A 24,136-nucleotide genomic window follows, 5' to 3' on the forward strand; every position below is an offset into this window, starting at 1 on the left:
GACGAGACACAACACATTTTGAGTCTCTCTCCTAGTTGGTACAGTAGGTTTCCCTTTAAATTACCATTCGTAGGGGAAGACCAATCACCTGACACTTTTGGATCCTTGTCCTGTGCCTGGAAGGCCAGTTCAGAGATCTGCCCATATTTGCAACTCCTTGTGAGGGTCTTGAACCCCTGTTTCCCAACAACTGTCTTAGACAATAGTATGCTTCAACTTTGTTGGAAGTGTAGTCAGGGTAGTTTCCTGTTTTGACTGAACAATGCCATTGTGCAGAAAGTGAGGTCAGTAAAGAAATGGTTTCTCCATCTGGGAGAGGAGAACCTGACTGGCCTGCCTGCGCAGACTCTTTACCTCAACTCTAGCCAACACCCCTTAAATGAATTGGCTGTTTTACCCCCCTACATCAGATTATTTGTATGGTATGTATGTCATAATTATGTGAATTACAATTTGATAACACCAATTTTGCAGGCACACATCTTGGGGGTCTATGATTCCCTCTGTAGTTCTAACTTCTAACCATGATTAATTGGCAAACATTGATTTGTTAATCGACAACTGATCACCCAAAATCTGCTTGCATGTTTGTTTTCAATCATGTTAAGAGAATTTCAAAATCAGTATTCAATTATTTTACTGAAGTGTCGTCACGGTTAGTGAGAAATTGAAGGAAAGGTAAGTGATTTCACAATCTACAGTCCTAAATATTCTGCATTATTCACAGTCTTGAAATTACCCAGATTGCATATATATTGGCTCTATTTTGCGCTCCTGAATTCAGAATAACAGGCACTACAAAGCTTCATAGGAAACATTTAGTATGCCCACCATCTAAAATGTATATTTGCCAGGATTCCATTGTGTGTTTTGCAGAAGTGAAGAGTGTTGTCACAGTTAAATGAGAAATTCAAGGAAAGATCACAATCCACAGTCCTAAATGTTATAATAAAAGGGAAACAATATAATATTGAATACCTCCTCTGCCCCTCGGACACAGTTAACATCATAAGCTTTACTAAATTACACTTCTTCCAACGCTATTGCTCTTATTATATTTCAGTTTGAAGGAGTTTGGCATATTGGGTTCTGGACGTTCTTTTGTATAACAGTGGTGCATTATAAGCAACTCGTGGTTTATTGTATTTCTGTGGGTGGGTGTTTGTTTGTTGTCTGACAAGCCAGGGGACTGATTCAGTGTGCAAATGCTGCCTCCAAGTGCTCCTCGTAACCTCCAGACAAATAGACCGAAAGTTGTATAATAAGGTATACAATCAATAAATCAAGCTATAGTATGTGCAAATGAGAACCAGAAAGTATGCCCTAAAGTGGGGAATAGTATACATATAACGTAATATATGCGTAGCTTCCAAGTGACATTTTATAAAATCATAATATTTTATGGTAGCATTGTCTATGGGGAAAATGTTTGAACCACTGGCTTTTAAATCCGTTGTTGGCTATCAAACCTTTTTTTCTGCATGGTTTCTGTGTTTTATCATTTCGAATAAATTGAAAATAGACAAAAAGGTCTTCTGTTGTTATAAACATGAAATAGGTGTACAGTATATGCATACATACATGTCTTTCTACAATGTGATTAGATTTATATTTGGGAATGACATTGACATGTACATGTAAATATAATATTTGCAAAAATCAATAATAATAATAATAATAATACCTACAGTAACAAGAAGTGCAAGATTGCCTGGTATCAGTAGTCGAAAGTAGACACAATAAACTTGAAAAAGCATAATGATGCGATACGATAATACTTTATTGTCAAATCGAGTCTGACATTTGTCTTGCATCACAGCAGCTCCTGTTGCAACATCAACAAGGACAAATATTTAAGACAAGAATCAAGGAAACAGACATTTAACATGACATGACGATCATTGACAAGAAACATGCTCAAGACCCTCTATTGTACATTAGATCTGATATTTAACTCAGTTAAATTTGAGGATTGACTGGTGCACAAAAGAAGGCTTTAGTCTGACTTTATTACATTACTGATGGTTGTCAAAAATTACTGGGCTGCATTTTGTCTATTGGTAATACTGACATTTCCAACAGCCACTGAATGCATCATTAGTGTAGTGGGAGAGGTTGGTTTGTTGTCTGCTTGTTCTCCAGCTGCGCAGTAGCTGCCACTGACAAACTAGCTAGAGTTAAAGCCATTCAGTAGACAAGATGTCAATAATGTCACTGTCGCTGTACTGCTAAAACCCCAGTTTCTGGCTCAAGAAGATGAGTGCCAGCAGATGATTTCCGTGTGTTTGGGCCAATGTGAAAGCTAGCACGACGTGGTTCTAGCTAGCATTAGCTTAAGTTATAAGATTGACAAGATAGACGGCTAAAGTTCCTCCGGAGTGAGATGGGTAACACTGGGCTGACCAGAGGTAGTTCATGCAGCACGTTAGCCGGCTGAATGCGACATGGAAATAAGAACATTTCCGCATGGATTTCTCTTTTAAAACAGGTCGGTTTTTTAGGGCTGCAGTGTGAATACTGGTTTTAAAGAAGAAGCAGCGGTGTCTGGCCGTAGCTGTCAAAGTCTCGCTAGTCCTGGCTGCAGTGCTGGCCTAGGAAGCTAGCAGCAACACAGCTAGCTGCTCGCCTGGCTCTTCAACTAAAGTAAGTGTTTACACTCCTTTATTTCCACTGACAGCTTATATCTGCGTTATTACTGTGCACAAGAGTAAGTAGGGTCAGTAGGGCTCCTAGCATTAAGTTAATCTATTTAAGCTATAGCTAACAGTAGCACTCCAGATCACGGCCTTGGTGAGTTTGTTCTGCAGCTAAGTTTCTGATATTGGACTGGATAGCTGTCGATTATGGATTTTGCAATATTACATAACCCTAAAGTGAGCAATGAACTTATAACAACAACAACAACAACAACCAGAAACTGTTGCATGTGCTTCTTTAGTTCTGCATTATTCACAGTCTTGTAATTGCCCAGATTTCATATATATTGGACCTGTTTCGCGCTACTGAATTCAGTATAATGGATATTTAAAACTAGATAGGAAACATTTAGTGTGCCCTCCGTCTAAAGTGTATATTGCCAGGCTTCCATTGTGTGTTTTGCAGAAGCGAATAGAAAACACTGATTGTAATGTTGGAGGTGGCATGTCCTCTTTCACACCTCACACTGTGGGAAATGTCTTAAAACAGCATGCTGGGTGTAGTGTTCCTGTGCTCACCGACCGTACAGTGCTGAATCAATTAGACCATTAAAGGAGTAGACTTAAACGTGTACAGTTTAAGTCACTTGCCAAGTAAATGCTGACCTTTCACTATTTCCGTTCCTCAAATTTAAGGATTTGGTGCTTTTCTCAGTTTTTTGTTCTGAATGTATTCTCTTTATCGAGCTGAGAAATTATGATGGGTATTTAACACAATTTTCTGTAAGTTCCTACTGCACCATCAATGTATAGGTCATATAAATAATTCATAACGACTATAATCATTTATATCTAATTCTTTTAATTATTTAATTTCATCACTCCCTCAAACTTATATTTTTTGAGATGTCACCTCTGGCAGCGGTTATTGCTGCAGCTCTGCACATCTAAACCTGGGAAATGATCATGAAGTACCTGGGGAAAAAATAGTTTGACCCAGTGTCTCAGCCATAGAAATCTATGCTGAGACACTGTTTATTTATTTGAAACTTGATAACTGTGATGCAACTGGGCTGAAAAATCTCAATAGTAATATTCAGTGGAGTATTTTATAACTCTTACAGAGAGCCGCCCTATTTTTGAATTAGATTTACAGATTTAATTATCTTATTCCAGAAACAGATTCCTCTGCATGGCTGCTTTATGCAATGCTGGACTTTCAATAACAGTTTATGCAACAGTTGAGAAAATCAGATTTAGCTGAGCAGAATGCTAAACTCATCACACTATAATTAAAAAACATATGAAGCCTTCATTATTTCTGGTGACATTTCACATTAATCTGATTTCAGGTTACTAGTTGTTGATGGCCTCCCTGCCAGCCATGGACACTGTGACTGACACATGCCCTGCCGTGCACCAAAATGGAAACGCCCATCGGGAATCTCCGGACACAAGGCCAGTGTTGGCTGTTCTAAGGCTTCATTTCTACTACAGCGGCCAAGGAGTGGGCGACGGCAGCACTCTCAGCTACCCACCTGGAAACTATGTGGCTGAGGAGTTGTGTATAGATGCAGCCAAGGCATGCAGTAAGTTCTCCAACCGTGCAAAGCCTGCATAATGCATCCCCATTCATGTGTTTGCTGTAACCCGGGGCATAGGTCCCAAGATAAGGTTATCAAGAGGCCACAGTGAAACCTATCTGCAGAGAAATAGTTTGCTCGTTCAATATTCGCAATGCTTTGTTTACAGTTTGTCTACCTTGCTTTCCTCTGTTTATGGATAAGCAAAAATATGGTAGCTTTGCGTTGTCTTTCTTGTGATCATTGCATAGGTACAATTTAAGAGTCAATAAAAGTACGACGCAACTAGTACACAGAGGCTAGACTAACCCTCATAAATCACTAGTTTTTTGTTTGATGATAAAACAAACAGAACTGACATTTTAGACAATCTTTATTGACCTTTTGGTCCGCTTTGTTGTTACTACAGACATATTGTTTTCAAGTGTAGGTCCTAAAGAGTCATCTGTTATGCGCTCTGTGTTTACTTAAATAAACACAATTTCTTACATGTACGCATTTGTTTGTCAATCTAATTTATATAAATGAACAATGAACTCTGATTTGGTCGGAGTTTAAAGAACATAATGTATTTTTCTGCTTTAGGTATATCCCCTCTGTACTGCAACCTCTTTGGTCTCTTTCGAGAGCGAGACCGCTTGTGGTTTTCACCCAATCACATCTTCCAGCTGGACGAACATGCTTCTGAAGATGTGTTTTTCCGAATAAGGTAGCACACATTATAATTCCTATATTTGCCTCTGGAGTAGGGGTGGGTATCGAGAACCGGTACTAAGTCAGTACCGGTACCTGATTGGACGGTATTGGTATACCGTTAAGCCGCTGGACAAACGGTGCTGCTATCGGTATATGAATTACGCTACTTCCTTAGTTTAAACAATTCTGGTTGGTTGGGAACCCTCATCCCATGTGACGTATCCGGTTTGAGTACCACTCTGATTGGCCACTGTGAATGCCACTCGTCATCTCTCCTAACAGCGCTCTTCTTATTGTGAGACTCCCGGGGGCAGACCATAGGGGCAGACGCAACATCTTGCTAGAAACAGTGTCTCAAGGCTTCTTAACATTTAACAACCTATTAATGATGCATACCCACTTAACGGGAAGAAACTCACCTAACAGACGATATTAACCATTTTACCTACACGGAACAGAAGTCCAACACCAAGAGTCTAAATCAACACTTAGCAAAACGGGCTAACGGGGCTAACGACTACTTTAGCACATAACTGGCAAAAGCGATCTTTTCCACGTCATTGTATCTGCACAAACAACACATCACATGAAAGCTGAGATTCCACAGATTCCATTGGTATAAGTCTCATCACTGTACGGCCAAAACTCACTGAACTAGCAGCCAGGATGAGATGTGATCAAAAGTTGTGTTCAAGGGCATAAAAACAGTTAATCCAATGTCTCTGTGTAACTTTAAAATGATTACTGATAATCCATCATTACAATTATAAATAATAAACGCAATAAACGGATTATAATGGTTAGCCGACCGGAGCTTCCGGTTTAGGAGGTGCGCACGCAGCGTCTCGTTTTAACTGAATAATGGTCACGTTTACATGGATTTATGAACTGCCCCTAATTACCGCCCCCCTTCCAGAGACACACTGTCAAACACACTCATACCTGCTTGGTATGACATTGAAAAAGTTACATTAAAGGTAGGGTAGGTAAGAATGGAGAAACCAGCTCGAGTGTGCTAGAATTTGAAAGTACGCAGCCGAAAAAAATCTGCCCCTTCCTTCAGACTTCCTTACAGAGCCCCTCCTCCAACACACACGAACGCGCACATGACCAATGAGGGCATGAGATAAGTTTGTGCACAGATGGAAGGCTGACAGGCAGGTAGGCCATCCAGTTATTTTAGCCGGGCCGGCTAAAATAATTGGTCGTGCTTTTTACAGAACTACGGCTTCCACAGATGACATTTTTTAATGTATTTATTGTCAAAGAATTTAATGTATTCATTGCTATCGGGATGTTAAGAGCATTCCATGGAATATAACGAAAAGTGTTTCTGAAGTGAATTACCTACCCCACCTTTAAATAAAATAAAATTACAATAAAATGACTGTTGTTTAATCTTCACATCTTGTAATCATGTCTATAATTTTGAGCACCAAATTATTGAAAAGTATCGATAAGAGTAGAAAAATACCGGTATCGATAAGCAGTATCGGTATCGATAAAATCCTAACGATACCCATCCCTGCTCTGGAGTATCTTTTCCAGCAGAAACATTCTTGGTGACTTACTGCTTTCTCTTTATTACTGTTTCCTAAGGTACTACTTCCCTGGCTGGTACAGTGGAGGGGCATCCCGGGCGTATCGATTTGGGGTCACCAAGGGGTCAGAAAGCCCAGTCCTTGATGACTTTGTGATGTCATACCTCTTCTCTCAGGTGAGCACCTTACCATACAGCCACACTGGTTAGAAATGAATCCTTTTTTAAGGGGTTTAATACAATTATTTAAGAGAATGTTTTTAATAGCCCAGTGGTATACATTAAGCATCAGAAAACAAGCAGCTCATATCTTTAACAAGTACAGTAATATCAGTTTGTGAGATTGCTAGTAAGGTCACATCACCAAATGTAAGGTTTGAAAAAACCTTGTTAAAGATAAAGCAGTGACAAACTATGAAACCTATTTATTTTCCCAGAATGCGTGTGGTATCAGATGACATGCTGTAGGATGCATTATAACAAGGGCTGCCCATGTAAGAAAGTGGCACCAACAAGGCAGCTGACACGTAAAGTTATAGCCCCGTGTGACAGGGAACTGTTTTAACTGGCAATTTTGCAACTTGCATGCAAAAATCCGCACCTCTGTGTGCAACAAAATCCTGAGTTAGAGAACCAAATGAATGCCCATCACTGTTTATTGCACATAAAGCTTCAGCTGTGCAAAGGTTTTGTTTTTCTAATTTCTGTATTTTTTTATTGATGTATTATATACTGACTGACTGACTGTCATATTGCGTCAATGTAAATTCCAATATTACATAATCGCATCAACTGGATGGTCGTGTATTTATATAAAAAGTGTATTTATAACTTTCATTTATACTTACAGGCTTTTATCGTCATGCCTAAATTATATCTGTGCCGCAAAACAACTGGGGGCCACCTTCCATTACCTTTTCCCTGATACCCTCCAGATACAAAAACACATGCCCATATTCTCATACACTAAACACACGCCCTAAAGAGGGTCCTATGAGAATGAGAGGGAAAGTGCTGCTTGACATATGCCAGCTTACAAAAATGACGTGACAATTTTTAACAGATGACCACTGCCAAGGCCAGTTCCATATTTAAAGAAGAATGTGTATATTCACCACGTAATTAGACCCAAATGGATGTACACCCAGTAACCTCCTTAGCGGTGGTTTTAATGTTTGTAGTGTAGGTAAATCCAGGTGACTCAAGCCAGTATTATGACTGGAGTGAACCAAAGGATTATGTGGATTTATGCTTGTTGAAATCTGTCCTGGGACAAGCTTGAAAGGGAGACCAAAGCTTTACTGCAGCGGTCATTTGAGGGTATAGCTCATTGTGTGTTAGCAGCCATTAAACCATTACACATGCTTGCATTCTCTAGAAAGAGGTTGCGTTTTAATCTGTAAATTATATTTTGAATTCCTCGCAGTCTTATCTAGAGCTGAAGCGCTATGTGTGTTTGTGATGAAATACTTTAAGGCTACAATGACTCGCTTACCCCTAGATTCCACCGGGTCCGTCTGCGCCGCGGTTTTGGTCCGACCTCCTCCAGCGTCATAACCTACCGGGCGCGTTTCAGAAGCGGAGCGTCTTTTGTAGATTTGGGCATATTTCCTGGACAGGCTACTTTGTGCAGACAAAGTTAATAATAATTGTAATATCCCAGTTATAAACGACATGAATCAAAGATGTGTTGCTGTATTTTAGTGGTAAAAAAATGCATTCATCATCATAATTATTCTATATATATAATTTACACAGTGCCTGTAAACCGGAGGAGAACGCTGGCATTTCTCCTCCTACTTAAAAGACTATGGAGGGATAGGGTCTGCAAAATTAGTTTATTTTGGGAATTGACTGGATGCTCTGACCGGTCCACTTCCTGCCCGGCGCTATGCAACGCCTCGCGTCGAAAAATAGACTTGCATGCTATTTTTAGCGGAGCCCAGCGCCGAGACGCTTCTGGGACGCTTCTAGCCGTAACGCGGCGCGTCTGGTAGAATAGCACCCATTGACTAGAGTGGCCGCAATCGCTGTGAACGACGTAACGCGGCCGTAACGCGGCCGTAACGCGGCGCAGACGGACCCGGTGGAATCTAGGGGTTAGGGAAACATGTCTCTGTGTTCACCAGTTGTAGGTTAAATCATAGAACAACCAAAACAAATTCAGAGCCTCCGTGTTCAAACAATGTTAAAGACTGATAGCAGTTGCAGTGAATGTGTTACTCTCTGTATGCAGTGGAGGAATGACTTTGTCAATGGCTTGGTGAAGATCCCAAACTCCCATGAGACTCAGGAAGAGTGCCTCGGTATGGCTGTGCTGGACATGTCGAGAACAGCCAAAGAGAAACAGATGTCACCGCTGGACATCTACCACACCATAAGGTACTAGGGAAACTCAAAGGCTACCCTAACTAACTTTATTCTAAAATTAGCAAAGCAATTTCTTTAGCTCATCAAAGAATCTGAAAAAGCATTCAATGCAAGTGTCAATCAAGAAGAGATCTAGTCTTTGTGACTTAGTTCTTTTGAAAGTAACTTTTTTTTAAAATTTGACATAAGAAATTGTGTGTAATTTTAATGTACTTTTCTAATCTGTATTTCTCTGTGCATGATTTGTTGTTAAATGTTTCAGCGCACTAATTATCAGAACAAGACAGCATTAACATGATAAGAACTTGTCAATTTCAGTGAAAAAAAAGCTTTGTCCACTAAATATACTTGGGGTTTCTTTTATGTGTATGATTACATTGCAAAATATTTTTATAATCAAAATTAATTTAACTAATTTTCCTTTTGCTTACTTCTAGTTACAAGTCTTTCTTGCCAAAAGACATGAGAGCTCAGATCCAGGACTTCAACTTTGTGACACGCAAGCGAATCCGATTCCGCTTTAAGCGCTTTATCCAGCAGTTCAGTCAGTGTCGGACCACAGCGCGGGACCTCAAGCTCAAGTACCTGATCAGCATGGAGTCCCTGGAGAAGGCCTTCTACACGGAGACCTTCCAGGTCAGGGATCCGTCGAGCGGACAGCTCATCATCGTGGTGGCAGCGGACATCGGCATTCAGTGGTGTCGAGAGAAACTCAAAGATTCTGACGAGGTTGGTTTCATGAGCACTGTCAGTAGCCTCTGCTCCTTTTTAAAATGTCTACATGATGGACATTCAGCTGACTTTTAGAGGAGGGCAGTACTGAAGGCCTTTTAGTACCTACATCTCCAAATTAAAAGCAAGGGGCCATAACTCACAACGACCCTTAAAGTTCACTCAAAAAGATATCAAAAGAAAACATGTAGCAAAATAAATATGATGATTTAGAGCTTAAGGGAGTTGAAGAAATGAAACAGAAACACAGAATTGTGGCCTCAAGGACTTGTAGTTTTTCAGAATAAATGACTGGGTTTGTTATTTGTAATTTGGTTATTATATAGTAAGGTTTTCTTTGTTGGTTTGGTTACAAAAGTTGTTCCTTATGCTGTTTGTCCAGGAGCTGCAGACCTTGTGCGACTTCTCTGACGTCATCGACATGAGCATCAAACAGGCCATCAAGGAGGGGGCTGCAGAGAGTCGGGTGGTCACCATCACTAAACAAGATGGAAAGAATCTGGTAATTTCAATATTTTGAAAATATAAGTATGTCTTTACCCTTTTCTTTGTAACCAGATAAAGGAACTACTTTTTGAAAACAAACTGATTTAGTGACACTACTGGACTGTGCGAGTAGAACATCTTCACTCAAATTAGCTGTGGGTAAAAGAAGAAAGAGAGTAGAGAAACAAACTACTTGGAGATAATTGGAGAATGATGAACATTTACACGTGATGTCTAAAAGTGTTTTTATATATTTCAGGAGCTGGAGTTCCCCAGCCTTTATGAAGCCCTCTCCTTTGTGTCCCTCATCGACGGCTACTACCGGCTGACCACAGACGCACATCACTTCCTGTGTAAAGAAGTAGCTCCTCCCAGGCTGGTGGAGGCCATCGCTTCTCATTGCCAAGGCCCCATCTCGTAAGTGAAGAGTTACAGAGCTTCATTTATATCAAACCCACAGCATTCATAAGATAAATCTACATTGATTTAATTCATTTGAAGTAATCCTAAACGAAGTTAAAGGATTTCCTTGTTGCTCATTTGTGGTGCCATCCCTGTTCCAAGGGTCCACAGAGACGAGACTTGGTGAAATGGCACAGCTGCTAAATATACTTGTATTATTTATATGACATTATATATATATATATATTTTACTTTATTCACCCTCCTGCTGCCAAAATGTAAAGGAAGTATTTTTGATGCCAGGTGATACTGTATTTCTCTCTGGCGATGCAGGTTAACAACATGCTCTAACTCTTCTCTTTTTCTTTGTGTAATTGTTGCAGAATGGAGTTTGCGATCAACCGGCTTCAGAGGTGTGGGAACAAGCGAGGGTTGTACATTTTGAGGTGTAGCCCTAAAGATTTCAACAAGTATTTTCTGACTTTCCCTGTTGAGGTAGGCATCATTTTTGTATAATTTTTTTTTCTGTTGTTGCTGATTTTCACATGTCTTTTGGGAGTTAGGTTTCAAACTTCTCAGTGTTTAATGTTATATTGTGACAAATGGATAAACAAAAAAATGGATAGTATACTTAATAAGTAAACTATGGCCATGCTCACACAGATGATAGAATAGTGTCCAAAAACACAACCTCCTCAATTTTATGACGCAAACACCACCTGGGATGTATTTCATCTTGTTGCCGGAAATGTAGAAGGAGGCTTAAGCAACACAGTGGCTTGTTTATTTATTACTATCCAGTGCTATTGCCGTTTTAAACATTGGCATAAGAATCTGACCTCATTTATGTGCCAACTTAACTGTTTTCATTCAACTTGCTCCAAATCAGACTCTGTGTTGTTGTATTGCCCACTCTTCCACTGAAAGTCTTGGCACTTCTTTGTTTCTGCTCCCATAGGTGTACGACGCTGTAGAATACAAGCACTGCCAGATAACCAGATCTGACAGCAGGGAGTTTAACCTCAGTGGAACAAAAAGAAACTTCAGCAGCTTGCAGGAGCTTCTCAGCTGCTACCAAAAGGAAACTGTGCGCTCTGACAGCGTCATTTTCCAATTCAGCAAGTGCTGTCCACCTAAATCCAAAGGTAAAACTAACAGACTGGTTTGATACAGTATGTTTTTAAGAGGGATAGGAAACTTTAGCAATGGCTGTGTGCGTGCTTTTGTGTAAAGTCAAACATTAAGCCATTATATACTGCAATATGAATCATGGTAATTAAAGTTTAAGTGGGTTTAACTAATGGAAGGCCTCCCGCTTTATAGTGATCAAATGCTGCTGAATACAGACGGACAAAACCAATAATGAACTGCCATTTAAAAGTTAAAGCTCATTTAGAGAACCATAATATTATAGGAAAGTAAAGTCAGTACACTCGTCAATAGGGAGGGAGAGCGTTCACATTGAGTACACACATCCAGTTCAAACTAAACAATAGGATGACTCATAGGTGCTTCAGTCCTTGAGCTTGTGAAATTAAGTCAAAACTGGTCTGATCTAGTAATTCTAATAACGTTGCAGATCCATTTCCACAGAAAACATTGATGAAATAAATGCAGAGTGTACAACATTTCCAACGCTCCATCTCTGACTCACGTTTTCGTTTCTCAAGGTTCTCTGTTGGTTAGATCACTTTCAACTTTGGATTGCCATAAATCTTTTTCTTAAATGTTTCTTTTTGTCTCTCCACCAACAGAAAAGTCTTGCCTCCTTGTGTGCAGAAGCAACAAGGGCTCTGAAGTGCCTCTGTCTCCATCTCTACATCGACGAAACATCAGTCAGATGGTGTTTCACAAGATCAGGAAAGAAGATCTTGAATTTGTAAGCCTGGTTGTTCATATATCTCTGTTTTCCTCTTCTATCCAACAATGCACCATATTGCTATACTGTATACTATACTATACTATACTACAATCTTATTCTGCGCATTTTACTAACACTAGCTTGGAATTAATTACAATAATCACCCGTTAAAGGTTAACATTAAGAACTGCATTTATTGATCTTCCCTTCAGATGGAGAGTCTCGGCCAAGGGACATTTACCAAGATATTCAAAGGGGTCCGCAAAGAGGTGGGAGATTATGGACTCGTGCACCAAACTGAAGTTGTCATGAAAGTCCTGGACCAGGCCCACCGAAACTACTCTGAGGTCCGTGCCGTTTTGTTTGCAGGCACCCTTGGTTATTACTGAAAACAAAAATAAATCAAATATATTATTGGTTGGGGCAGATTTAGTTTGCATTGAGGCTGAGAAATAACTGCTTTTTAATTCAAGAATGGGCTCATAATGTTTTTTCTGGATGTTGTTTAGCATTCAGCCTCTTGGATCACATCAGTTTAGAGCTGAAATTATAAATCGATGAATTTATTTAGCCTGTTTAAATTGACCATAACCAATTAATTGTCATTTTGTCAAAAATTCACTGGATTGAGCCTCCCTAATTTCAGGATTTGTTGGTTTTCATTTTCATATTTAAGAACCTGTTTTTATCATATAGTATGCTGTTGTCTTTTTCACTATTTTCTGACATTTATAGACAACAAATTGATTCTAAAAATCCTCAAAATTCTTAATAACACTGAGTGATAGTTGACAAATTGAATAGCCGTTTTGAAAAGTTGTTCAGAAGTTGATATGAGGTGTCAGCAGTCTGAGTTTGACAAATCAAACATCTTCTTTTATTATAAAAAAAATGTATTTGTTGTTGGTGTTCCTTTTTTCTTTCATGGGCTCATACATAATTATTTTTTTCTATATTCTCTGTTGTTGTTTTTGTCCTGCAGTCTTTCTTTGAAGCTGCCAGCATGATAAGCCAGTTGTCCCATAAGCACCTGATCCTTAACTATGGTGTGTGTGTCTGCGGAGATGAAAGTAAGCCAGCCTGACACACACACTCTCACCCTGGTAGAAACACACTGCATGGCCTCATTTGTCCTGAGTCAGAGCGCACAGTAATACCCATTCATTTGACTGACATTGCAAGCCTATAGGACATGATGGTCTAATGATGCTTCGCTATAATCTTGAACAGAGTCTATAAGCTCAAGGCTCAGAGTAGTGATACAACAATGGGCACGGAGGGCTATTCTAGATTACGATACCCTGCACAAGAATATTTGACCTGACTTCCTCTCTTTACCTCACACTACTCCTGCTGCTACTGTAGACATCTGTTTGACTTTGATTAAGATGCCGCTGTTTACCCAGCATTTCTCAGATTGAGATTAAAATAATTATAGTACTGTAACTGAGGTTAAAAGGTCAAAGTTGCATACAATACATGAAATATAAAAATAAATATCATATAGACATCTATATCTCCTGCACCGTGGCCTTAGTTGTACATAGTTGTTTAAATAAATAAATAATTGCACATGGAACAAGACCACTCTCTCTTTATTAGTGTTACTTTGACCCTTTTTCTTTTTTGTCGAGTTTCTGTGTGCATCTTTGGTAACTAAGATGTACATATGTGTGTTAATGTATGTACTTGACATGCACTGTATTTCCAGTATAATTGCAATAGAACATTTTACCACAACATGTTTCCCTCTTTACTCTTTTTCCAAACTGGAAAGATGAAAAACACCCAGTCATTAAATATCAGTATTTATGTCAGTGGAAGATTATTTTGAGATTCTCAATTATCCTTAAGATTAGACTTTTTTTGATTGACCTCATCTGAAAAAAAAATTCTTTCAGATATCATGGTGCAGGAGCTTGTGAAATTTGGTTCTCTGGACACCTACCTGAAGAAGAACAAGAACTCCATAAACATCCTGTGGAAGCTGGAGGTGGCGAAGCAGCTGGCCTGGGCCATGAACTTCCTGGTAGGACTCTTTGATTGTTTTTTTATAATTGCTGTAGTTTTTATAGCTGCAAAATTAACCTGACTAATAGTTTAATTGGAGTTATTAAGAGACTGATCTGAATCTTTCCCGTTTTGAACCTGCAGGAGGAAAAGCATCTTGTCCACGGGAATGTCTGTGCAAAGAATGTTCTACTGATCAGAGAGGAGGACCGGCGGGCTGGGAACCCCCCCTTCATCAAACTGAGTGACCCTGGCATCAGCATCAATGTTCTGCCCAGAGAAAGTGAGTCTATGTCCATCCTTATCCACACTGTAATCAGCAAGAGGCAGCTTTTTTAATAGGTTGCTATAACAATGAATTGGTACCTTCTTCCAATCCAGGTTGCATTGGGTTACTACATTTTGCATGGTGTTTGAAAACACAGGTAAAATAAGCGTGGTATGCTATTTAAGTAAAGGAGAATCGTGTTATTCAATAATAGGAGTATTTCATCCCTGATCTGCGATTCAAAAATTCAAACTGAATCGACCTTGGCTGAACATTTTGAAAACTATGAATTTAGCGGTGTGTTAAATGTTTGTGTTTGTGATCAGTCCTGATAGAGAGGATCCCTTGGGTGCCGCCTGAATGTGTGGAGGACCCCGGCAGCCTGAGCCTGGCTGCAGACAAGTGGAGCTTTGGCACCACTCTCTGGGAGATCTGCAGCGGGGGGGAGAAACCGTTAGCAACACTGGACAACTCAAAGGTAAGCCTGGGAAATGTGACCTAAAATATACACTGTATGAATAGTTAATGAGTATTATACTGTGTATGTCATGTCAAGATTTATTTTCTTCTCTTACTTTAAAAAAAGCAGTGTTAAAAATGCAATTGGGGCTGAATTTCTAGATACCTCACAATTGTGCACAAATTCATTAAATCTGTTTGTATTGTTTGAACAAATACAATATGATTAGCGTATGTGTACTTCATATCATAATCTGCATATTGTTCATTATCTATCGCCTCAACATAATACAAACCCTTCATTTTGTATCACAGAAAACCCTGTTCTACGAGGATCACCACCAGCTCCCTGCTCCAAAGTGGACCGAGCTGGCCAACCTGATCACCAGCTGCATGGACTACGAGCCGGCGTTCAGGCCCACGTTTCGCGCTGTTATCCGTGACCTCCACAGCCTTTTCACACCAGGTTGGTGCTTTCGTCCCTAATGGTGTCACCACAGGGAATCTACGTCACACCAGGGTGGAATCTCAAAAGCCCCTGCCCACAAACACACACACACTCACACATTTCTCAACGTGTCTTGAGAAACATGTCAGTAAAAAGGCTCTTCATTAGCTTTCAATTGAAAATAGGTGAGGAATGGAACAGAGAAAGTATTCCAAGGTCAGCATTTTGGGAAGGTTTTCCCACAAAAGTTTAGATATGTAACTTGTTTTAATCTTTGTGTAATTAATTAAGAGATTGGTCCAATACATGAATAGCTTAGCTTGTAGATCTTGATTTACTTCATTTCTGAGCCGTCTGCTTATCTCTTGAATGCACATGGTTTCTGTCTTTGTGTCCCCAGACTATGAGTTGATTGTGGACAGTGACATCGTGCCAAACAGGACGGTGGGCTCCGGCTGGTCCACCGGGGGCTTTGAGAGTCAGGAGCCGGCCCAGTTTGAAGAGAGACACCTCATATTCCTGCAGCAACTGGGCAAGGTATAAACAACATTTTAACAACAAATCAACCCAAGCTCAGACTTGTGACCCCCCTCAGTTTTTGTTTTATGTTGTCATGGTCTTTTGTCTTAAATTCGAGCTACATGGTTCAGGGATGAGTAATACAACCCTTAATGGAGAATGCACAATGGAAAACATTCTGAAAAACAACATGTCTTTCTCAGTATGGTGTTTAGATTGCGATATGTTTTCTATCTGATATTCTAGTGTTTATTATTTTTAATGTGCATTTTCTCAGAAGGTATTGAGCCCTGAAAGCAGGAACAGTTTGTCCCATTTTTTACATTTTTGGTTAAATTAGGTTGCTCTTTTTCTTTAAATACAGGGTTTAATTAGTGGTATATCTAACATAGGATTCTTCATATTGTAAAAATATCAGTCACTTTTTTGTCTATACTTCATGTGACGTTGCATTTCTTTTAGTTGTATATCTAGTGATTTGTCAGCTGTTGCTAGTTTTTAAATATAGTAACAATAGTACATAAGTAAACTTAGACAACTTCTCTCAACCACTCCATGCCTAATCTCTTATTATTCCATCCCTTTTTGAGGGGTAGGGGTAGAAGACAGGGGATGTTCATTATAGTGAATGTACACCTAACATGTATTAATGGGCCAACAAATGGCCCAGTGAACATTGTTTGGATGTGCCTCAATGGTAAGGTAAATCACACACACATGAGTAATAAAGGACAGCTCACTTAAGTTGGTCTTCTTCTTTAAGGGTAACTTTGGCAGCGTGGAGATGTGTCGGTATGACCCGCTTCAGGACAACACCGGAGAAGTCGTGGCCGTAAAGAAACTCCAGCACAGCACTGCAGAACACATACGAGACTTTGAGCGAGAGATCGAGATCCTGAAATCTCTGCAGCATGAGAACATCGTCAAGTACAAAGGAGTCTGCTACAGCGCAGGTACAGGGAGGCGGGAGTTATGAAAAATGTACAAAGTCATCTAACTTTCGCCGCACTTTTCTTCACAGGTTTGCCATGTAATAAAATCAGAATCAGCTTATTACAAAGTAGATTTACACATATGTGGAATTTGCTTTGGTATAAATGGTGCATACAAAGAAAGAAGATGTAGCAAAAAAAGATCATCGTGCTATTATAAAAGCTATTTAAAAAAGAAAAGTAAGACTATTGTAACAAATTAAAAATTAAATCTACACAAAATATAATTATGTGACAAACTGAGTACAATAAAATATATAATAAAATATGACGAATACTATATTCAAAGTCTGTGCAGATTTAAAAAGAAGTAGTGTGGAGCAGAAACGTGCAACATGTTGTGCAGGATTTACAATATTAAAAATAAACAAGATATTGTTAGCATGCTGTGCATTAATGTAGTGTATAGTGTTTTTCTGGGGTGCATAAAAGTCAGTGTCAGTGGGGGTCCAGGCCTTGTTAATGAGGCCGGTAGCGGAGGGGAAGAAACTGTTCTGGTGGCGAGAGGTTTTGGTCCTGATGGAGGGGAGCGGGGCAAACTGTTGCTTCCAGGGTGGGAGGGGTCGGCCACTATCTTCCCTGCCCGCCTCAGGGTCCTGGAGGCGTGCAGGTCGTGGAGGGATGGCAGATTACAGCCGATCACCCTCTCTGCAGAGCGGATGACACGCTGCAGCCTGCCCTTATCCTTGTCTGTAGCTACAGCTAATACATTAACTTGCCTGTATGCTGTTTATTTGTTTTTTACCATTTCAACTGATTAGCAAAAAAATGCGTTTGTTGCCCAATGGTTTTAATAATTGAATCAGTTAAATCTTTGCAAATTTCAAACCTTTGTGGCTGCTGGGTTTCCTGGGTGAGACAGTTTTGTTTTGGCTTCTTTCAGGACGACGAAATCTCCGTCTCGTCATGGAATATCTGCCCTATGGAAGTCTGCGAGATTACCTCCTGAAAAATAAAGAGAGGATCAACCACAAGAAGCTCGTGCATTACACCTCGCAGATCTGCAAGGTACGTCCCTCTGCTCAGTTTGTCCCGTGCTTTGTTGCGCCACTGACCACTGGAGCTACAGATGCAAAACATATTTTTCTTTTGTGTTTACAGGGTATGGAGTACCTGTCCAGTAAGCGGTATATCCACAGAGACTTGGCAACTCGAAATATCCTCGTGGAGAGTGAGCTGAGGGTGAAGATCGGAGATTTTGGCCTTACCAAAATTCTGCCTCTGGACAAAGAGTACTACATGGTCAAAGAGCCAGGAGAGAGTCCCATATTTTGGTTTGTATTTTTATATTTACTAATTTTGTGCTTGTACTTAAGAAAATGTGATTTTACTTAGAAAATGAAACATTGTCATAATCCAAGTTAGGAATTATCATATTCATATGTTGAATGTATTTATGAGTTTCCTTTTGAATGATTTTGTTTTGAAGTAAAATATGAATAACATAAACTGTATTTATAGATCACCTTTCATGCTTGACGCAGCCCAAAGTGCTTTACAGAGTATGACAGGAAATGACAATAACAAATGAGGAACATAATTAAAAACAAGGTATAAAGTAGTGATGGCAAAATGAAGCTTTGAATGAAGCATCGAACCACTTGGACAATTGTGTCGGAAATAGGTTCATTTCTCGAAGCTTCAGTTACAGCGACCTCTCCTGGCGAAGTGCAAGGCTGCAGTGGGTTTAACGTATCTTTGCCTTGAAAAATATTCGATGCACACACACACTAAGACTGAATATCATGTTCTATTTGCAATTAAAGATTGATAATTGTGTGTATTGGGTTATTGAGAAGAGACTAGAGAGTGCTGGAAAAAATGTTTGGCGGAGAGGGCCTTTTATCAGTTATTAAAGTATTAAAGTTGAAAAGCAATGATTAAAAGTTCACCCACTCTGGGCTTTGAACCAGCTGCGCGGAGGACATCGCCGCATTAGGGCCAGCGGCTCTATCCACTGGGCTATCTATACCTTAAGCTATTAAACTGTTTTATATTAGTCATAATTGTCTTTTTGTTCACAACTTCTCCACATTTCGAAGTGTTTCCCGAGTCAGAACGACCTATCTTTCTTCCTGGCTTGCTCTATAATGATCCAATTCAAATGCAATACCAACAACAACTCAACAGCAACAACGCAAACTACGACAACAACCCACACATTGCTCATTGTTTAGAGCGGTTATAAAGTGTTGAAGCGCTCAAATTCGAAACTGTTTCAACCTGTCACCTGTCAGAATAGAGACGAGGCAGTGCATTGAATCACCTGATTGGACGGCGAACCAGTGAGTTGATTCATTCAAGAAATGAAGCAGTTACTGGTTCGGACGTCACATGTCACGTGATTTGAAGCAGTTGCTGCTTCTGACGTCATATGTCACGTGATTTGAAGCAGTTACTGGTTCGGACGTCATATGTCACGTGATTTGAAGCAAGCTTCGAATCACTGCTTCTATGGAATAGGAAGTCCAGGGTTGAAGCTCCGTTCGAAGCTTCAGTGTCAAACTGCCATCACTAGTATAAAGAGTTATATCACTGGAACCATAAAACAATAAAATAATAAAACATGAACAGTGAAACTACTAAAAAAGTACAATTGCCCCACATTTTAAGCCAAATTAAAAAGATAGGTCTTTAATTTACTTTTGAAAAATCCAATTGAGGTCGCTGTTTTAAGATCCAAAATACCTGTCCTACTGTTGAAATCAATGCGTAAACTCACAAGCTTCTTAAGAGAAAGCAGAACGGAGAGTGACACAGTGTGCTACTCCACAGGTATGCGCCTGAGTCGTTGACAGAGAGCAAGTTCTCTGTGGCGTCAGATGTCTGGAGCTTTGGAGTCGTGCTTTATGAGCTCTTCACCCACAGCGAGAAGAACTCCAGCCCTCCTGCAGTAAGTGTTCAACACACTGGCACGCATGCATGCTCACTCAGGCTTGATCAACTGGTTTATTGTCCCTGCTTCATCCACAAAGTGTAGAAAACAAAGAAATGATGTGCACAGTTGGGAGCCTTTTTCAAACATTCACAGTACAAAGATTGTTTTAAAGGGGCCCTATAATGCTCATTTTCAGGTTTCAGATTTGTATTTTGTGACTCTACTTTGACATGCTTATATGCTTGAATGTTAAAAAAAAGTATTTATTTTTCTCATACTGCCTGTGCTGCAACACCTCTTTTCACCCTCTGTCTGAGCCCAGTCTCGGATGTGTTTGGCTGGTCAGCTCTGTTATGATTGGTCAACAGCTTAGAGATGTCCCGCCCCTTAGCGTACAATCACGTACAATGTATTTGAGCCCTGTTACGAGTGTTACGTAGTCTCTGGAAGTGGGGGGGAGGGAATGTGTGGGAGAAAAACTCCCTCTGGAGGGAACTTTGGGATTTGTGCCTTTGCAGACCATTTACATGCACAGAAACCTACAGTATATAACACACTACAGGAAAGGGAAACCCCAACAAAGAATAATAGCAAAGAGGAGCATTGACAACTGCAGAAACCAATTATTGAAGAACCTTATGGTAAAAGGCTTATTTCTGTTTGGAATACTAACTATAAAGGACAAGCTGTAGTTTTAAGCAGGTGTATAAGACACCTGACACTGTTTGCAATTATAATGTTTTATCTTTTTGTTTTGCTTCCTTTATTTCACCAATTCATGCACACAAAGTGCAAAGGCAAAAACACATTTTGTATGTTAAAAAAGAAATATTGATTAATATAAACATAAAAAGGACAAAGATAATAGGTAATAGTTCAGGCATGAGTAGGGAAAAGGTAATACCTGAAGAAGAAAACAAGGTGAAGGTGCCTCTTAACTAGGGATGCCAGAAACTGACCATGATCAAATTCGAAAATCGGACAGCCCTGGCGAAAACAGGAAAAAAAAGAAAAACATAAATAATAATGAAAATATATATAAATAAAATCGAATTTTAAAAATAATTTTCGATTATGGAGACTGTAACGAATATTCGAAAAATCGAATAATCGCTGGCATCCCTACTCTTAACTGGTACTATGATTTCAAAATGCCTTTATTTAGAGTGGGAGGGTAGTGTAAATAAGTTAGAAGGCTCTTAAGACAAATACTCTGATATTTTCCTCAAGAAGGTTTGTCAGAAAATATATTCGAAGAGAGACATGTAGGAAACCTGCAGGCTAAACATATACAGTACATAGAACCCAAGGAGGAGACTTGCCTGTCGGTCAACTTCCTACAGTGTGGTTTCAGTGGTTCAGGGTGACTGAACCACGCCTGACTGCCCGGGGCGTGTTCCTCCTCTACCTGAACGTGTTCTATGTGATAATGATAATAATAAAAATACCATGTATTGTTTTTACATAGAACACGTTCAGGCCCTTTTCCAGGTGCTGAAAGATGCTTGAGATGTAATAGCTCACAGTCTTTGTGTGCTGTAGATACAGTATTTCCGCTCTCAGCCAGCTGAGCCAGGCGTCCAGTGTGATTCATGCATTAGTAACAACACTTGGGAAATCTTAAATATGCACGCTTTTTTACGCTGAACTTCACAAAGGGAAGTGACTCCCTTAGTGACGTCATGCTGTATTTTGCAATGTTGACAATCATAACATATCTCTGCCAGGGTTGCTCCACATGTTTTGCTTTGAGTTTGTCTTAATCACAACATGTTTATTACTCCACTATTCATTGCATCACATTTGTCTTTTTACATTTAGAGTCAGTTTTATTATCTGTTCGAATCTAGTTATTTTCTGTGAAACAGATAGATTTTAATATATGTTTACATCATGGCTGTCACTATTCTCCTCTTCAGGTTTTTATGTCCATGATGGGAAATGACAAGCAGGGACAGCTGATCGTCTATCACCTCATCGAGCTCCTCAAGTCAGGCAGCCGGCTGCCTCAACCCCTTGGGTGTCCCGCAGAGGTAAGAGCTGCTATTTTCTTTCTGACTAAATTCACGAGAAATAAACATAAATAGTTACACTATTTGACCTATATGTTATGCATAGTCATGTAGAGTAAATGAGCATATGCATGCATAAGTGCCGTTTTATCTGTTATTTTGGATACATTTGTTTGTTTAGTTGTTTGAACCTAAATATAAAAGCCTAAACAGGGACCAGGGCTGCAAATTGGCACATAGATATAATATATAATATATATTGAATTGTCTTTTTTTAATGTTAAGGCAAATGCATAGTTGAAAATATTACCAAAATTAAACTATGACCATCTTCTCAAAGCGCCTTACACCGTAACTGCACGGATAAATGGGAAATGTGTTTAACAATACACATTCAAACACACATACCGGTTTCAATCATCGATCATGTAATTTGATAAACAGGCACACTACTTTGGGACATCAATCATGCAGAGGCGTGAAACCAGTTTGCTCCTAATCACACTGGCCCAACCCAATGTCAAATTGTTGTCTGCTCATCTCAAGAACAACTCCCCTGACAGTTCCCTCTCCTCCTGCTCTCTCTCTCTCTCTCAGATACACGAGATCACAGAGGAGTGCTGGGACAACGACCCCAGCCTGCGTCCTTCTTTCAAGGAGCTTGCCCTTCGCATCGACCTGTTCAGGGACAGTAAGGAGTTTTAAACTGACAAATCACCCAAAGTGCCCGCTCCTCTTCAACCGAGTCACTCTTAACATTGTTGCCATGTTTGTGGCAAAGGGACAAGGCCATGATGAGGTCCTCCTCCTGCGGAGTGCCAGCATGTGGCAGAGCAGCTTGTGACTGGAAGAGTTGTGGTTCCAAACTGGGACCAGCTTGAAAACTACTGCCAAGGTGCCTTTAAGTAAGGCCCTCCATCCCCATTTCTAAAGTGGAGCGCCATTGGGGCTAGCAGCAGAATGGACATTTTCAAAGTACTGTTGAAGGTGATGTTGGTCAGATTAAGTGTTTAAAAAAAAAAAAAAAGAGTTCAAGAGTTTGTGGAGACTGTGAGTAGACTATTGCCAGGCCTAAAGCTAGAGATTCTTGTGTTGTGTGTGTGTGTGTGTGTGTGTGTGTGTGTGTGTGTGTGTGTGTGTGTGTGTGTGTGTGTGTGTGTGTGTGTGTGTGTGTGTGTGTGTGTGTGTGTGTGTGTGTGTGTGTGTGTGTGTGTGTGTGTGTGTGTGTGTGTGTGTGTGTGTGTGTGTGTGTGTGTGTGTGTGTGTGTGTGTGTGTGTGTGTGTGTGTGTGTGTGTGTGAGAAAGAGAGAGAGAGTGTAAGAGAGAGAGAGTGTGTGTGTTGTGTCCATATAAACAGCTAGCAGGGCTAGCTCTCGCTGTCCCCCTTTCCCCTCACCTGAAGAGAAATGGTCTAATAGAACAGAGTGTTTTCTATGCATGTGTGTATATACCTACAGTATAATTGTGTACATATGTCCAGAAAATTTTATAATTTTATAAAATGAAATATAGTTAATACTATATTTAAGCTCCCAGCAAGATGTCAGTTTAAATGAAGTACAGACAAAGGTGATTTAAAAATCTGTTATTGTTTTATGTTTTCATTGTCAGAGGTGGTGTGAAAATAAAAAAACTGATTAATTCAATTCATATATTCGAAGTCAATTCTTGTGATCTATCGCTTTGAAACTCGTTTTTTGCTGCATAAATGAATGTTAAATTGCAAAAGTGTATAGTATAAGATTTAAGGGGGAAAAAACACGATATCCGTATTTACAGAATGGGTTTGAATGAAGACATTTTCTTTACGTTTATCGATACACATGCAGATTCTAAAGCATTCATTTAGTACCACACACATTTTAATAATGTAATCCAGTAAATTGAGTGTGGCATCTTAAAAAGTCTGCAAACTGTATTAAGCATTCCAAAAGCTGTTAATTTGAAACATTTCATAAAGAACGAAAGATATTTTCGTGTCTGGATCATCATAGTAACTAAAATGTAGGGTTAAATGTGTCAAGCTTCAAAAAAGTAAAACTCTGTCCAAAGTGTGTGGGATATTTCACAAAAAGCTGGAGAAATATCAATGTCCAGTGTCATCTGTTGACACTTAGTCAACAGATGATTAGTATTATTTAAATGTTCAAAGGCATTCTTCATTAGCCTTGTTTGAAATAATGTTAATGAAATACTATTTACTGTAGCCAGGCCTTTCTCCAATGTGTGTTTTTAAATTCAGAC

General features: G+C 39.6%; 1 protein-coding gene across 1 annotated transcript; it reads left to right on the forward strand.

Annotated features, from left to right (window-relative positions):
- Positions 1–2,120: 2,120 nt before the first annotated feature.
- jak2b (Janus kinase 2b) lies at positions 2,121–22,979 on the forward strand. Its single transcript, XM_034118383.1, has 24 exons — positions 2,121–2,643; positions 3,989–4,225; positions 4,805–4,928; positions 6,515–6,632; positions 8,692–8,837; positions 9,263–9,554; positions 9,940–10,059; positions 10,303–10,460; positions 10,829–10,940; positions 11,404–11,590; positions 12,200–12,324; positions 12,519–12,653; positions 13,289–13,376; positions 14,208–14,335; positions 14,461–14,599; positions 14,911–15,062; positions 15,359–15,509; positions 15,892–16,028; positions 16,774–16,963; positions 17,886–18,010; positions 18,104–18,276; positions 19,778–19,895; positions 21,800–21,913; positions 22,490–22,979. The coding sequence occupies exons 2-24, from the start codon at positions 4,003–4,005 to the stop codon at positions 22,595–22,597; spliced, it is 3,363 nt and encodes a 1,120-aa protein (XP_033974274.1). The 5' UTR covers positions 2,121–2,643; positions 3,989–4,002; the 3' UTR covers positions 22,598–22,979.
- The last annotated feature ends 1,157 nt before the right edge of the window (positions 22,980–24,136 follow it).

This window comes from Trematomus bernacchii, unplaced genomic scaffold, assembly GCF_902827165.1.
Source record: "Trematomus bernacchii unplaced genomic scaffold, fTreBer1.1, whole genome shotgun sequence".
In the NCBI taxonomy this organism is placed as follows: Eukaryota; Metazoa; Chordata; class Actinopteri; order Perciformes; family Nototheniidae; genus Trematomus; species Trematomus bernacchii.